The 16,476-nt window shown below is 37.0% G+C and overlaps 1 protein-coding gene across 1 annotated transcript in view; it reads right to left on the minus strand.

The window, feature by feature from the left end:
• The window catches only part of LOC140151265 (uncharacterized), a 55,888-nt gene that overhangs the window by 9,491 nt on the left and 29,921 nt on the right, over positions 1-16,476 (minus strand). The window contains exons 2-4 of the mRNA XM_072173541.1: positions 13,437-16,265; positions 2,337-2,576; positions 1,394-1,489 (exon numbers count right to left, since the gene is read on the minus strand). Of these exons, the coding sequence (XP_072029642.1) occupies positions 1,394-1,489; positions 2,337-2,576; positions 13,437-16,265 (3,165 nt within the window). The remainder of the gene's footprint in view (positions 1-1,393; positions 1,490-2,336; positions 2,577-13,436; positions 16,266-16,476) is intronic.

Genomic DNA, 16,476 nt, shown 5'->3' on the forward strand with positions numbered 1-16,476 from the left:
TCTAAAACAGATGACCAGGAACATTTGAATGCTTTTGATTGTTTGTTTTTTCACATTTAGTACCACACACACACTGAACAAGATTTTTTGAATGAACATTTTGTGATTTTTCCCCTTTTGGAAAATTTCAACAAGAACAAGCTTAAAAACTTCTTTTTATGGAATCGAAGGAAATTCAATAGAATGGTGGAGCATTGATTTTGTTGATGAGAAGTTCGAGGCAGCCATCACCACTTCTGCCCTGATGAAATGACCTTGACGGTTACCCTACTTCACCCACCCATTTTAAATCCCCTCTATTTTATAGTCAAATTGCTTTGTATATATTCACACACCTTAACTACAATCAGCAACAAAAGAATGTACACTAGCTCAAAACAATTCAAATGTGTGTTATACCAATAGTATGGGCAGAGCAGCGAATAATACAAGTCTGTCATGAATTTGAAGTACAAGACTCTGCCCTGTATACCACCTTCCCCCCTTGCATTGCAATGCTGGAGGGTCTCAAGGAGACTCTGCCCTGTATACCACCATCTACCTTGCAATGCTGGAGGGTCTCAAGGAGACTCCACCCTGTATACCACCCTCCCCCTGCCCTGCCTTGCAAACCTGGGGGGGGGGGTCTCAAGGACAACATAGCTTTGTCCAACATTGAATTGGGGGAGTGGGGCAGATATTATTTACCAAAAGATAGTCAAAGTGCACCGACATTGTTTTCCTCGACTGCAGTTCACTTTGGCAGATTGCTGGGTATACCCAGTGCTTCTTTTTCTTAGCCCAATACACTGAAGCTATCAATGTTCAAATTCAGTGAACCTCAAAAGATTGATGCGCATAGGTCATTCAGTGAACAGACTGATGCGCAAAGATCTATGTCTGTATTATGTGAATTACAAAGAAGATAATAATACAAACACTAAGTCAAGGTAAAATATCCTGGGACTGCTTCACACAAGTTTGGTGCTGATCCTATGTATAAGCATCCAGTCATGGGTGTTCACGTGGAAAGTCCTATATTACAGGTTATTTTCACACGGTTAATTTTTCCTAATTTGTAACTGGTCTGCACAAATTGTGCAGTTGTGTGGCATGAGTCATCCTATTGGGGGCACCAGGTCTGATTGGAGTGGCAATTTTCCTAATTGCCCCCCCCCGGCCCCTATGATACTATGCCACAGATTTTGTGTGTTTTTTTAAAAAAATTTTGCGGTTTAAAAGAGCCACATAATGAAACCTGTGGGTAAAACTATTTTTGCAGGGTTTTAAATTTGCAATTTCCTATTAATTGCAAAAAGTGTGAAAATTAACCCCTTGTGAAAATTACCAGTTACACAGCACAATACTAATTATTAAAATGACAACTTCAGAGGTAAAGAAAAATGACACTGACCTTGATCAATATCTGTGACTACCACAGGTTTACTGTACTGTATTCTGAAGCCAAACAGGTTATTTTGTTTTTCTATTATCACTTCCCTTTCACGAGCTGAAATGAAAAGAATTATACAGACACAAAATGGTTGAAAAGTTTGGTTTGATTATCAAATAACAAACCTATATGAGTAAACTACAGGAACTTTACTATTTTTATTCTTAACGAGGCAGTGAAGTTTACACATTGAGTCAGCTGTGTCACACGTGCATTGGGCTATTCCAGAAAATAAATGACCACCCCCTATAGAGGGCAAATCTAAAGAAAAACCTGGAATTTCAGAGTACATTTTCAAAATTACATGTAGTCTGGAATTCCAGCAGTTTCTGTTATGTTTTTTGTTATAATTTTCAGACACCATGAGCAAAAAAGTATGGAATTCCACGCAAAATAAGCTGCAGAAAAGTCTGGAATTCCAATGCTCTCTACAGGGGGTGGTCGTTTATTTTCTGGAATAGCCCAATTCAGCGTCTTTAAACGCACATGTGTCATGTGTGCATGCCAGGGCTAGGTGCAAATGCAAAAACGGCACCCAACGAAATTTGCAAGAAGAAAAATAGTATGTTAGGCATCTTAATTAAATCTTAAGTCTCAAAGCTGCCCCGCGCATTAGGAAAATCGTATTCCTCTTTGAAAATCAAGAAATTCATTTTTTTTTTTTTTTTTAAACAAAGAGAAGAATTATTTTGTAGCAGTGACTTTATTTGTCTACTATTGGATACGATACTTTCTGCACAAAATGCTTGTCCCAAAGCCTGTACTGATACATAAGAAAAAAATAAATTAGGTTTTCAATTTCTCACAAGCTTTGAGACTCAAGAGGTGGCCTTATAGGATAATTTTATTAGGCACAGGATGGGCTAATATATTAATTTCTATCTTGAACCCATGTTTTTCTTACCTATTTGCGACAATCTCTGGTAGTCCATGATAGTCTGTTTTCTTTGTATCCTTCTCAATGCCACACTCTGGTACTGTTTCTTAAACTCCTCTTCTGATGCAGTCGTCCCTGATGACTCTCTGGCTGGATCCTCCCTGGAGAACACATCATCTTCATCTCCATCTCTATCATCACTCTTCTTCTCTGCAACTTTCTTCTTGTTTTTCTTGGATGGTTTGGATTCCACCTGTGCTTTAACGACTGATGAGTAAGAAGAAGGAATGAAAGTTAATTAGCATGGCTGATTTATGGTAGATTTAATGCTTTTGCGTGCTGACCATAAACTTCAACATATAAGTTTTGCGATATTTTCTCAAAATACCAAGAGCTGTATCTCAAGAACCATTGAACCAATACTGGGCTTATTTGTACTCATTTTAATATCATGTTATGCTGATTCCAAATATGGTCATGAAAATGTTCATATATTTTTGAATTTTAAAGGAAATTAAGGACTGATGAGAAATAAAATGAAGTTTCTAGAAAAAGCCTAAATTTCAACACCATCTCATTAAGTGTGAGGTTAAAGAGGGCAACTGATTCATCACAAACCAAGCAGATGCATGTCATATCCACAGCACTAAAAATGCTAACTTACAATGGCTTTAATTATAAGGTCTGAAATAATTTAGTGTGATTAATTTGGGACGTGTGATTTAAAAATAAATCACCTTCTTGAATTAAGAATCAAGCTTTCAGTCCATGACACATACCTGCCATGTGTTTTTGGTTCCTTCTGAAGGGAGGGAATTAAGATGTTGAGTAAAGACTCTTTGAACAGTAAAATAAATAATATGTAATATCGTCCCCGCCCTCACCGATTTTTAGAGATTTTCAAATAATAATGTTACTTTCTCCTGTGTTTCTAACATTGTTGTGATGAAAAGACATGTTAAAAAGTTCTTGGTTATCGTAATATAAACACATTGCAAACACTTTCATCAAGCTAGGGGTATGGCTTTGGAGAAATAACAAAAATATTTGGGTCCTCCAAAGCCTTTCCAATTGCAATTTTACACAAGAATAGTAAATTTGCAACAAATTAATAAATATTAAGGGCCTCCTCACCAAATTTTGAGAAGTCCAGAAGATGAAATAAGAGCTTTCAAACATATTGGTGACACATGGTACTGTAAAGATGGACTATCATTTCACACAAAGAGAGAATTTCGATGGTATAATCCCAGAAAAACTATATCTCTGATTGGCCCTTCCCAAGTGTTCAGTTTTATTTCTTGCCCTAAAATTTGGGACTGCCTCATTCCTTTTTTAAGTATTTTTTTATTACTAAAACTAGAGTTCCAAACATATCAACAAATTTGGAATATATCTTATAAGAAATTCTTATCAAATGGTATTGACAGCACATAAATCATGGAAAAAGTATCAAAACTGGTAATTTTTTAAAACTCAGAATCCTGTGAACCTCCTCTAGCTCCCATGTCAAAGTCATCCAACTACATGTGCAGTCCATAAAGACTTGAATACTAAAGTATATAAAATATTTTTGGCATGATTGAGTCATCTTCATCATGTTCATGGCATTTTGTTGTATGTATCTACACGTAGGCCTAATTAAGTCTCAAGAGAATACAACACCAACGTCTTCATTGTCACAAAATGAGTAGCAATTAGAATGAGTGTTTTATGTCACACCCTCATTACCTAGCCGGGACACCGGCTAGGTCTTGTGATGCTATCGGATCTTTCTTCTTCTTCTTCTTCTTTCTTCTGGCAACACATTTCAAAATGCTTCTTCTCCTACATGTTACATCCTACAATGACGTCACTTGCACATATGCATCGGCTATATCCAGTGTCTATAGGATATTCACAAATTTGGGGTCAAAAGGTCATTAAGGGGTCATTTCGGTATAAAACCAAATATCTTCAAAATGCTTCTTCTCCTACATGTTACATCCTACAATGACGTCACTTGCACATATGCATCGGCTATATCCAGTGCCTATAAATTATTCACAGAATTTGGGTCAAAGGTCATTAAGGGGTCATTTCCGGTCTGAAAGCTAAAAATATTCAAAAAATCACTGTCTTTACAAATTACATAGCAGAGTGTTGTCATTAGCACACATGCATTGCTACCAACCAGGGTCTTTGGGGTGTCACAAAGTTTTGGGGTCAAAGGTCATTAAGGGGTCGCTTCCGAAAAAAAAACAAAAATCATCAAATATGTTCATTTTTTTATATCTCAAAACGTAATCAGACCAGAGTGACATAAATTTCATATATGCATTAGTGTTACCCGATGTATGCACGGTATTTTTATTTTTTTTGTCAAAGGTCATTTAGACGTCATTTCCGGTTTTAAGCTAAGTAACTTCAAGAATTTTTATCTCCATAACTAAGCATAGTAGATTTTTAAATTTAAACTGTAACAATGCATTTTCTCGGTGTATATGAGGGTTTTTTTATATTAGGGTCAAAGGTCATTAAGGAGGTCAAAACGTCAAATTTGCAAAAAAAATGTTTAAAATTACGGAAAAGTAGTTGTATCTCAGCCTATTAAAGACGGATTAAGCCCCTACATGCTACAGCGATGCACCATTAATGGTGTGAGATGTCCATAATAGCCGGTCAAAGGTCAAACTTTAAGTTAAGACTGACATTTCCGGCCCGGCTAGGTCCAGATCTGTAACCAGATCTAGTTGCTTGTTGTGTCATATTATAGATAAATAAATGAACATGAGATATCCTCATTATGTAGTGTTACTGGAGCATAGCTTGTTTGCTAATGTATCCATGGCATTTATTCTGAAAGCTCCCAGAACATGACAATTATGTTAAAAGTATCTCTATTTTGATCTCAAATGAGGCACTTGTAAGTCAGTACACTACAAGTGGGTCTGTGATCAGTATGCAGCTAGCCCCGATGGAGGGGGGTGGGTACTCAGTACAAAGTATTCTGCTCAGTACAAATAGGGACCTACATCTTTTTGCGTCCTACAGAATATTACAGAGAAGGTCATGTTTTATTTTTGCTTTTTATTTTAATTAGACCAAACATTTGTGAGGCCTACTGATCTGTGTGGGCTTGGCCAGGAAAGGGCAATGGGGAACTGTGGGGGTGGGATGCTGGGGACACCTACCCCACAGATCTCCAATGTGTGGGAGATATTGAGATCGGTTCAATAACTTGTCATTCTGATCAAACATTGCCAACTTTATATTTGGCATTATAGATTACACAGGACAGGTGAATCAACAGTTAACATAACCTAGGGTTGCATGCCTGATTGCCTTTGTTATGAGTTCACATTATGGTGTGCATTGTGCATGCACTACCTGAGAGTCAAGTCTCTCTAATTATAAAAGGCCAAAGCCAGTGGCAGTGCCAGACATTTTTTCGGGGGCATTGAGGGGCACAGTGCATTTTAGGGGGCAAAATCAACGTAATTTTGGGTTTTACTGGGGAAACAGGGGCCAAGAGTTATGACTGGGGCAGGGTTCCGTTAAGGTTTTAAAATGTGCGTCCGTAATGACGCAAATTTGCTGACGAGGTTGCAAAAACTTGCGTCCAGACAGATTTTTAAATGCGTCCATCTGAAATTCACGATTATGACGATACACACGCATTCACGGGTCTACACCTCATCAAATGTTGATTGTTAAAATAAATAAAAGTGCATTTTAAGCGTGATATTCCATCTCCATTCGCTATGATAATTTTTCTCATTTCTGTGTCAGTTTTGGTCCAAAGCGTGGTCAAAAACAGGTGCAAAAACATGAGCAAAGTCTGTCAATCTTGAGCAATTTTCGTTCGTACTTCCACTTCGCATTTCTATTTTTAAAGTAACGTATTGTTGATGCCACAAAAACTAAAACACGTGCTGCCACAAATAATACTGAAAAAGGGTTATCATTTGGATTTTGTCTTTAAAATTGCTTTTATTCATCGTAACAATAATACTAATAAAGGAAACCAAGATTATTTATGAGAAAATAAACTTAAAATATTAAAAATTGAATATTGTCAGGTTGTGATAAATAATTAAATAAACATTAACAGCACGTGCTTGCTTGTAAACAAATCAATCGGGACTTCCCCCATCAGCTGTACAATCGTTAGGAAAAAAGAAAAAAGTGCACGATTTCCTGACGTTGCATTTACAAATATTGCAGAATTTACTTCAATTCTCAGCAGGTGGGTCAAAATTTTGGGGCTTTTATTAAATCTTAAAAATATAAAAGAATAAAAATTTCTTATTTTTATCATCAATTAATGATAAAATTTGAAGTTTTGTCTCGTCCACAATGGACCATAAAATATGATTAGCCATGTGAACTTGCGTCCAAATTTGACGCACACTAACGGGAAGCCTGGACTGGGGGGCATTTACCCCCTCATGCCCCCCGTGGTGCTACCACTGGCCAAAGCTGAAATATTGCAAGAAGAAAATGTATCCTGAAATGCATGCCTATAATTAAAGTTTGGTAGCTTCTTAAAATAAGAAAACAAGTTGAATGGTTTGTGAGGTACAACATGAACAAATAAAAGAAGAGACAAATGAAAGAAATAAAGAACAAAAAAAAAAAAAAAAAAGGAAAAAGAAAGAAAGAGAATAAAAGAAAGAAATTTATGAAAAACTGTTACAGTAAGTAATCAAGGAAGAATGAAAAGAAATGAAAAAAAAAGCAAATTAGAATTGGGAATTAATCAATTCAATTCAATTAGTATGGAGCTAATGCAATTATAATCAGTGGCTCTACACATTACCAACTGCCTAAGTAATTACTTCCTATATTAATAGGAATACTACAAAACATCAATGTCTATAGAATGATGATCCTATGATTCCTATCAGCTGCTCACCATATCTTACACTTCCCAAAATGCATTTCTCCCATTTCAATTTTCTGTACTGATTTTCTTGCTATTCTAGTACAATATAGATAGTGATGACAAAAGATACTTCAATGAACAGAGCACAAAATATGTGACACTATCAAGGGAAATGAGTCGGATGTCGCTAATATTGTTTTTGAGATATTGGCAAAGAAAGTGTTAAAATTCTTTTGTTTTATATTGTTTACAGCCATTGATAAATTGCTCATAACTCGGTAATCAGATGTCCGGGTTTGCATCAAATTGAAGCATTTGTAAACTGCCAGAAAAAACTTCTAATTGTTTGTTTAGCTATTCTATTTTCCAAATGAAAACAAACGGAACCTGTACAAAGTAGCAAGAGTGTTATTTGATGTAATGAGGTGATGCATCATGTTGCAAAGGATTCTGGGAAGGGCAAGATATCTTCTCTGAGCTATCACCATAGAAGCTTAAACACAAATGCCAAAGAGCAATGAACGGAAGAAATGAAAAACAGAAATAGAAAGAAAGGAAAGAAAAGCAAGAAGAAAGAAGTAGTTAAACATGAAATAAAAAGTCTAGTACTGTCCTCTAACCAAACCTTTAACAATCAAATATGGATTAAAATAAGTCTAAAGCCTATTTAAAACTTGACTTCAGAACCTAATTCTTAGAGAACATGCTTTGACACCATGTTATTGTATTAGAAATGTCCTGACATTATTATCTAATAATAATTACCATGATAAAACCGTTCAACTGACGACGTTTTCTGAATTTAGTATCTTGGACATATCTGTGTCACCTTGATGAAGGATCATGTGGCCAGCAGGAGCCATGTACCAATAAAGAGACTTCCTTCATTCCCACTAATCGTTTACACATATTCACGGCTAGTTTACCATTCAAAATAGAAATATATTCTTACTTGACCAAAAATATCTGGATTGATCAGTTTTCCTGCAGCTAGCCTAGCCGGCCCCCACATTGGTGCTTGTGTAATACTCCTACCCATAAGTTGCTCATATCACGGATGTGATCCCTCTAATTTATTCTGATATAACTTGACACAAATTGCAATTAAGTTCTAATTTAGTTTTTAATAAAAATTCCTTTAAAAAAGGAATGTGGCGCCCAATGTGAACTTCGACGTGATATGGTGAATTCCATGGTGTGTAGATTTGGTATTATAATGATTTTTCTAGGGAAGAGTAGAAGATGATCAAATGCAAGAGAAATGTGTTTGATTGGGGAAGGTGTTCTGACAATCCAAATATAAAGTTAGTCCACCTCAAATGACCTGTAACAATTTGTGATTGACATTACTTAATTCACCTCGGATGACTTTGATCTGGCATTCAACATTTTCGCGCTTACACCAATCATATCCATAACAATTTAACTCTTACAACTTCCTGTCAACTCTCTAATTTAAAACTCTAAATTTCTGTCTGTTTGCCTTTTCTGTCATATTTAGTAGTTTGTTAAGCAAACATTGCTGGGTAGATAACAGGATTTAGTTATTTACTTAATCCAATCATGGAGGTAGTAGCTAGATTCTATGGTAATTAGCAAACAAAAGCCATCAGTTTAAGATCTTATCACTATGGACCACAAGAGTCTCATCCCAATGGCATAGTCCAATAACCTCAATTACATAATCATAGTGCAAAATTTGACCTCAAGTTGCAGAGTATGAGTTTGTGTACAAAGGATGAATGTACAAATGTATTAGGGTTTAAGAACTGTTCCCATGATAGATGAGCATGGAGCAAACATTGCTGGGTAGATAACAGGATTTAGTTATTTACTTAATCCAATCATGGAGGTAGTAGCTAGATTCTATGGTAATTAGCAAACAAAAGCCATCAGTTTAAGATCTTATCACTATGGACCACAAGAGTCTCATCCCAATGGCATAGTCCAATAACCTCAATTACATAATCATAGTGCAAAATTTGACCTCAAGTTGCAGAGTATGAGTTTGTGTACAAAGGATGAATGTACAAATGTATTAGGGTTTAAGAACTGTTCCCATGATAGATGAGCATGTTGTGGATCCTAGTGTATGGTCAAATGTCACCGTCTATCGGGTTCTAAGGCACACGGTAAACTGGTTGAACGCATACAAAGGTCAGGATTTATTTGGTGTTTTATAAATCCTAATTTTGTATTTTAAACAAAGTATATATGCTCACCATTTTATCCTGTGCATATCAGAAAACAATAATAAAATAAAATCCAAGCAAATTGTGGTTTTATTTCTGAGCTGGGCATAATTTTAGCAAAACAATTGCGAAGTCAATCTAGCAAGAGTGAAATTAGAAGCTTTTCACAAAGTAATGCCTATATTGTGGCCCCTCCGTAGAGGGCGCCACAAAAATTGTGGTGATTGAGTAATGAGAAGGTCAAATTAAAAAAAAATCTTTAAGTTTGCAAGTTGCAGATACTGATTGAATAAAACTGTATACCAACCAAGAGCATAGGCGTAGATCCTGGGGGGATGTCCCCCCCCCCCAATATTTTGCCAGGGGGGATGGTCCATACAATCATACGGATCAACAATTTATTTTGCCAAACAATATTTCAGGTGCCCCCTGGCTCGGAGCCCCGGTATGCCCTGTAAGTATTAGCATACTTTTAACAAAGGACTATTCAAGTAGAATTGGCCATTTAATTAATACAGCACATTTCCACTTCTATTTCTAGTAATAGATAAACTGACTGACAGTGGCGTAACTAGGGGCAATTAGCGGGGCAACTTGCCCCGGGCGCTACCACTAGGGGGTGCCAAATCGCCAAATCATAATGCCGATGCCATTCCCACACCCCTGCGTCTAAGATATTCTCGGGTGGGGGCGCCAATTTTATTTCTTGCCCTGGGCGCTACCAACCCTAGTTACGCCACTGCTGACTGAATGACTATCATAGGCCTACCAAGTTGAAAACAACAAACTTCAGTCACCTAGATATACCTAACAACTCCACACATAGAATGTGGAGTTGTTTCATTAACCAATCTAATTCATTTTTAATTAATTTAAAATAATTTAATCAACTACATGTACTCACCCTGATATCCAACACATACATAATGCTCTTCAAATGGTACACAAAATATCCATTTCAAAATGCGAGGCATTTTTAGGCTCTATATTTTCAAGCCATTCCAGGTCTATAACTGATTAGTCCTTGCGAAGGTCAGTTACACATTTAATATCATATTGGTTATCTACTTAGTAAGTGTAGGTTTCAAGTACGAAAATATGAGGAAATCCCCCATTGACTTTACACAGGTGTTACAGAGTCACAACTTCTCAGTTAATAAAATAGAAATGTTTGCATGGTTTTATTTTCATTTTTTTTTTGCAAGGGAAATGTTCACAGGAATGATAAACACCAAGACGTATATTGTTTGATTTGATATTTGATTTGATTCTAGGCATATAGCCCCCTTAGGCATAGATCCCATATACTGGGGGCATTATTCAATGGGGGTGGTCAATACAATCATCCCACAATCTTATGCAAATCCGGGGGGGGGGGGCACTCACATAAATAGTCGTACCAACAAACCAACAAAACAAGTAAAAAGGGGTGTTTTTTAGGCAAGGCAAGTTACGCACGTGACACATTTATAGGGTCTAAAAAAACACTGATTTTCAAGAATAAGGGTAGTATTCTGTAACTGAACAACTTGTTTATGGTAACTTTTCAAATTTTTTTTTGGTAAATTACGAGTCCAAAAAGGGTACATTTGTTGCATGTTTACTAGCCAAAAACTCATTAGGGGGTAAATTACCTTACTAAAGGGCTAAATTTCCTGATAGGGTAAAATTCGCTTGGGTGTTTCAAAAAGATTTGGCCATGCATGTGCGCACTATAACATTTGAGTGGTCCCCCTGGAATGCAAATGCATGTGTGTTTGACCAAATTAACCCAATATTTAGCTTTAACAATTGTAGATTTTCATTGAGCATTTGTTCCAGTTTCATGTCATATTTTACCTTTTTGACTTATAAAGGGTCACATTTTTGCATGCATTTATTTGAGGGACTGAAAGGTGCTCCATTCACTTTGCTGCACAGATTTTACACCAACCTCCATCCCACCAATGTCAATCTGAAATATGTGTGACAGGTAGCCTGACCCCATGTTCCCTTTTTTATGTAAATAAACATCAACATGTGCTCAAAAAGTAAAAAATGTGAACAACAACATAGGGTGCACTTTCTTTGACAATGTTCTGAAACGATTCCAAAGGGCCACTTTGCTGGGGGTTACAGTGTAAGTCCACTCTTCACATGCAAGTGGACTATTTGGAGGAAATTCCCCCATAAACAAAAAACAATCAATCAATCAATCAATCAATCAATCAATCAAAAAAAATAAAAAAAATAAAAAAAAAAAAATATAAAAAAAAAATAAAAAAAAATAAATAAATAAATAAATAAATAAATAAATAAATAAATAAACAAATAAAATCATTGAAAATATAATACCTAAATCTTTAAATAAATAAATAATAAATAAAAAAAAGACAAATTAATTTTGTCTATAGCTCCTCAGAACAAAATATATCTGCTGCTGCCACTTTTATGATGTCCATGCATATCAAGATCAAGTAGCTCAAACTGCTGATGGATTGTAGGCCTACAGTTTGTAGAATTTATGCACTTAGTAAACAACTTGAAAAATAAAAGCCCTCCAAAAATAACAAATTCAAGCACTGAGCTTCCAAATAATGGGCCAGTATTGGCGTCTATCATAGGAAATCTACTAATTAGGTAAATTGGTGTAAACCCTGCCTGGTGTACAGCCATTTTTGACCGACTGGGTTGAAAAAAATTTCAGCCCAAATTGTGAGTCAAATAATCGCAACATTGCCCTTTTTTTCTATTATCAATTGGTTTATATGGGACAAGAAATTGACAAAAATCGCAAGAAAAATCTTCAAAAGTCACCCAATTGGGACAATGTAGGTTTGGCAACCCTGTTGACTGCCTGCTTGGTGTGACTGCAGATTGCTAAAACTTAAACATGCCAATGTGTAAGGCCAGAGTTCTTTTTCAATGGAGATCATTGAATTATGCCACTGGAATGAGGCTATTTCTAGGATCAGCATAGGGCTTACAGTTCAATCCTTTCCACTCTTAACAATTGACTATTTCCCATCACATTGGTATACAATCATCAGCATTTACAGCCTAAATGGGCTATTCCAGTTGATATTCATACACCCCCTATGCTCAGCACAGGCAATGTGAATTTCAAATGGGGTTACCTGTGTGGGAGATTAAGATCATGTCTTGCATAGCAAGTGAATGGATTTAAACTGGAATATCCCAATTGGTCACTTTTAATGTGAGCTTTTGGTATGACAACACAGTGTCTTTGTCCAACTGATGTTACACCAAACTAGTCTTACATGTAAATCTTGTTTTATTTGATATCATTTTTGGATCCAGGAAAGGCATTGGACACATCACTATTTCAACGTGTCTTATGTTAGGACAGTTCTGTAAGTGTAAGTGTATCGCATTGCCACAGAATATTATTACACATAAAATTACACAAGATAGCCACTACTGGATACATGTATGTCACATTTTGCTTCTGAAGTCTTTTGGTTTCCAGGCGTGATATTACACTACAGATTGTATCAAAATGATTAGAACCCATCAGTTTTGATCAAAATGTATAAACCCTTTATAACATTATTCTACCAATTAGGTGGCCAGGTTGTATATTAGATGTGGCAGTCTCATCTACTGATAATCACAAGAAACTGTATGGGTAACATTCATTTTGATACCATGGATACAGCCTGTATATAATTTAAGAAAGTTTTATCTTTACTATGATCAGCTCGTAATAGGTGAGAAATATTCGGTTTTTGTTACTGCGCGAGTCAATAAAGTCCCAAATTACGCCTGCGTAAATTGACAAAAGCGAGATTCATTCACACAATATGCAAAGCGCAGTTCACGTAGGTGCTGCCCCAGATGTGCATGTGTGTATGCATTAGCCTTTTCGAAGTATGGCGCACACAATAGGAGGGCAGTATTCAATTTAGGTAAAACCCTGCAAATTCAAAAGCCTTTACCCACTTCGTGCAGCGCCATCTATTGTGTCCGCCATATCGCAAAAGGCTAATTCTATATCAATCCATGATGTTATGAGTCCCACCTATTACGAGCTGATCAGAGTATAGTAATTAAAATAGAAAATCTTACCGTTTGAATTGGTCCCTGCAGGTTGTTGTTGTCGCTTCAGTTTCTGCTGCTGCTCTAGAGACATTGGTCCAGTAATCATCTGTAACTCTTGATTCCCACCAATATATATCCAGCCAGAATTCCTGAAGCTTGCATCATATATACCACGCTCATCCTCCTCTTCATCCGTGGTTACCTCAATGCTCTCATCTCTTGCAAGGGACGGAAACACAAATCTGCGTGTGCTCTTAGCTGATTCGGGGATTGGGGATGGTGAATTGGACACCACAGGAGAAGTGGATTTTGTTTCAGTTAATGAGCCAATGGTACCATCAGTCGTTTCCATGGGCAACTCCTTCTTAGCTTCAACCACAAGCTCTGCTTGTGGAACAATGTCACCGTTATTTACTGCCACATGTGGCGCCTGTTCCGTTTCATCACTCGTAACCTTGGTAACTTGAGGTTTTTGTAATTCAGGCATTGTAGATGCTGTGACAGTAACAGACATCATTGCACTGAGAGTATCGGGACCATCATCAAATCTATCTGATGAAGCAGCTGATGAACTGATAGACTGACTTGGTTGAGAAGCAGGTCTCTTTACCAACACAGGTTCTATGTGACTCATCCGTGGTGGGTGACCCACTACAGGTTGGCCTACGGGCTCTATACAAGCAAAGTGACGCGGTCTTGGTGATGGCATAACAGGAGCGGATTGGGGACGGGTCTCCATGGGGATATTACCAATAGTGAGTTCTTCCTCACCATCTACTATGCGTGTTGTTACCGTGAAAGGACCTGCTTGTTGAATGGATGCTGGAGGAGTTGATGATTCACTTAACTGCTGAGTAGATGGGAGAGTAGCTCTTGAAGATATATCAGTTCTCATATCTACTGACCCATTGAGATGAGTTGGTGAGGGGAGAGTAGCTCTTGGGGACAGCCTGTCCTCTGGTGATCCTTTTATAGCTTGCTTCACCATCATTTGACGTTCAATAGCTATTTCTGTTTTCCTTATATCATTATTAACAGTCTTTGGAGATGTACCATTCATCATGTCACCACCATTTTGTAAATGATTCTTAAGACTAATCCTCTTTTGCTTCGTTGGTGAAGATTCTCCTGGTTTAGTAACACCAACTTTCATATCATATCCAGATGTAATACTAAGATCTTGATTAGCTGAGCTGTTTCTAGGGGACATCTCAGATGTTGGAGACTTAGGTTTTTCTGCATTCACATTTTGTGCTTTCTGAGGCCTGATCTCCAAATCTGGCTTGACCTCAATCTGAAGTGGAGTTGGTGACTTGCTTTCAATGTTCTTATTATTGTTGGTTTCATTTGGTGAAATATGGCCACGTAATCGGAGATTTGCTTGTGTGTTGTGATCTTTAAAGAATTCCGACGTATCTGTGCCGTGATCCACCATGCTAATAGGTCTTCCTGCTTTATTTCTTGGTGATGGTCCATCACTGTACGACTCCCCAACTGCAGGTGTGGATAAGCTTCTAGTGTGTCTCAGAGGCCTATTACCTGCTCTCTCAGCCTTCAATCTCTGAAAACCTCTTTTTAGATCTTGCTTGGATGATGAATCCAGACTCTTGCCTCTTTCAATATTTGTGTATTGCTCCCGGAATTCATCTTGCGTATACACCATGTGCTGCGTCTTTCTTTTAAACGATAAGCTTCTACGACCCATTTCGTTTTCGCTTTCTGACAAAGAAACAGAATTTTCTACACCACTTAGTTTTGATTCTCCTCGTCTGGTTACAATTGTAGCGTTGAGGAGTATTCCAGCAGAAGCAGAAGAAGCAGATTGAAGAATTTCTTCAGATTCTGATGAAGAATCTGCCTTTTCTGCAGCTTCTAGGATTTCATCAAAATCAGTTAATGTTTTGAGAATTTCAACCTCTGTATCACTCTGTATTTGCTCTATCTCATCTCCACAATAGACAGTCTCTTGATCCTTAACAATCTCATTTACCGATTTCAAACTTTGATTTTCTTCTGATTCATTTGATGACAGGGAATATGCCTTCTCTGCATTATCAATAATCTCATCAATTTCTGCTAAAGTTTCAAGAACATCAGCTTCAGTGACATTATCGTCAAGGCCAATCTGTATTTCTTTGTCATCAGATGTATTCCCTAATATCTCAGCTACTTCCAAATCTTCTTTACACGGTATTGATGTATGTTGTGTGATATTTCCTATTTCAATGTCTTGTTTCTTATTCACAACTACCGTCACAGCACAGTCAGCATTCAAATTCAATGTATCCTCCTCCCCTGTGCAATTGTTGTGGTTGTAGTTTTCATTCACACCACCTTTGTAATCTAACACCACTCCGCTTTGGCAATCTAACACCTTTTCATTTAATCCACCTGTGGCCTGTTTCTCATCTGCAACATTAGAACTATTAGTAGCATTTGCTACATGTATATCACTGATTTCAGAATCTGTGTCCACTTGTGCAGCTGTCTTAGTTGTAAGATCATCATGCAATAAACTACTTCCAACTTTGTTTGCAATTTCCTCTTTCCTTTCACAAGCTATATCATCTTCACGTGTAGCATCTGATACTGAATCTTCACTCTGTTCCTCTACAACATTTGCATCAGTGTCATCATTCACAGATCCGACCTCTTCTGATTGTATGACCTTTGACCTAGACTCATTCACAGGCCTAAGTTCATTATCAATATTGTCAGAGTTGACTACTACTGTAGAGTTGATGGCATCAGGTGGGATATTTGATGATAATATTGGATCTGGAGATGATGAAGACAATGCGTTATTGTTTCCATTCACATCTTCCTTACACAGATGAGATGTCTTGTCGTCTTCACCTGAAAAGACAAAAGACAAAAAGAAAGAAAGAGATGAATACAAATGTACAACTGTATGAGAACATTTATATTTCTATTTTCTAGTCCAACCAGCATCTGAGCAACCATCATCCTTTGCATCAAGGCAACAAAAAATAAACCTGTTCTGCGGGCCAAATTTTAAGAAATTGGGGAAATTGTTTTATCTTTTACACATATTGAAAATTGAGAG

Source organism: Amphiura filiformis, chromosome 4 (assembly GCF_039555335.1).
Source record: "Amphiura filiformis chromosome 4, Afil_fr2py, whole genome shotgun sequence".
Classification (NCBI taxonomy): Eukaryota; Metazoa; Echinodermata; class Ophiuroidea; order Amphilepidida; family Amphiuridae; genus Amphiura; species Amphiura filiformis.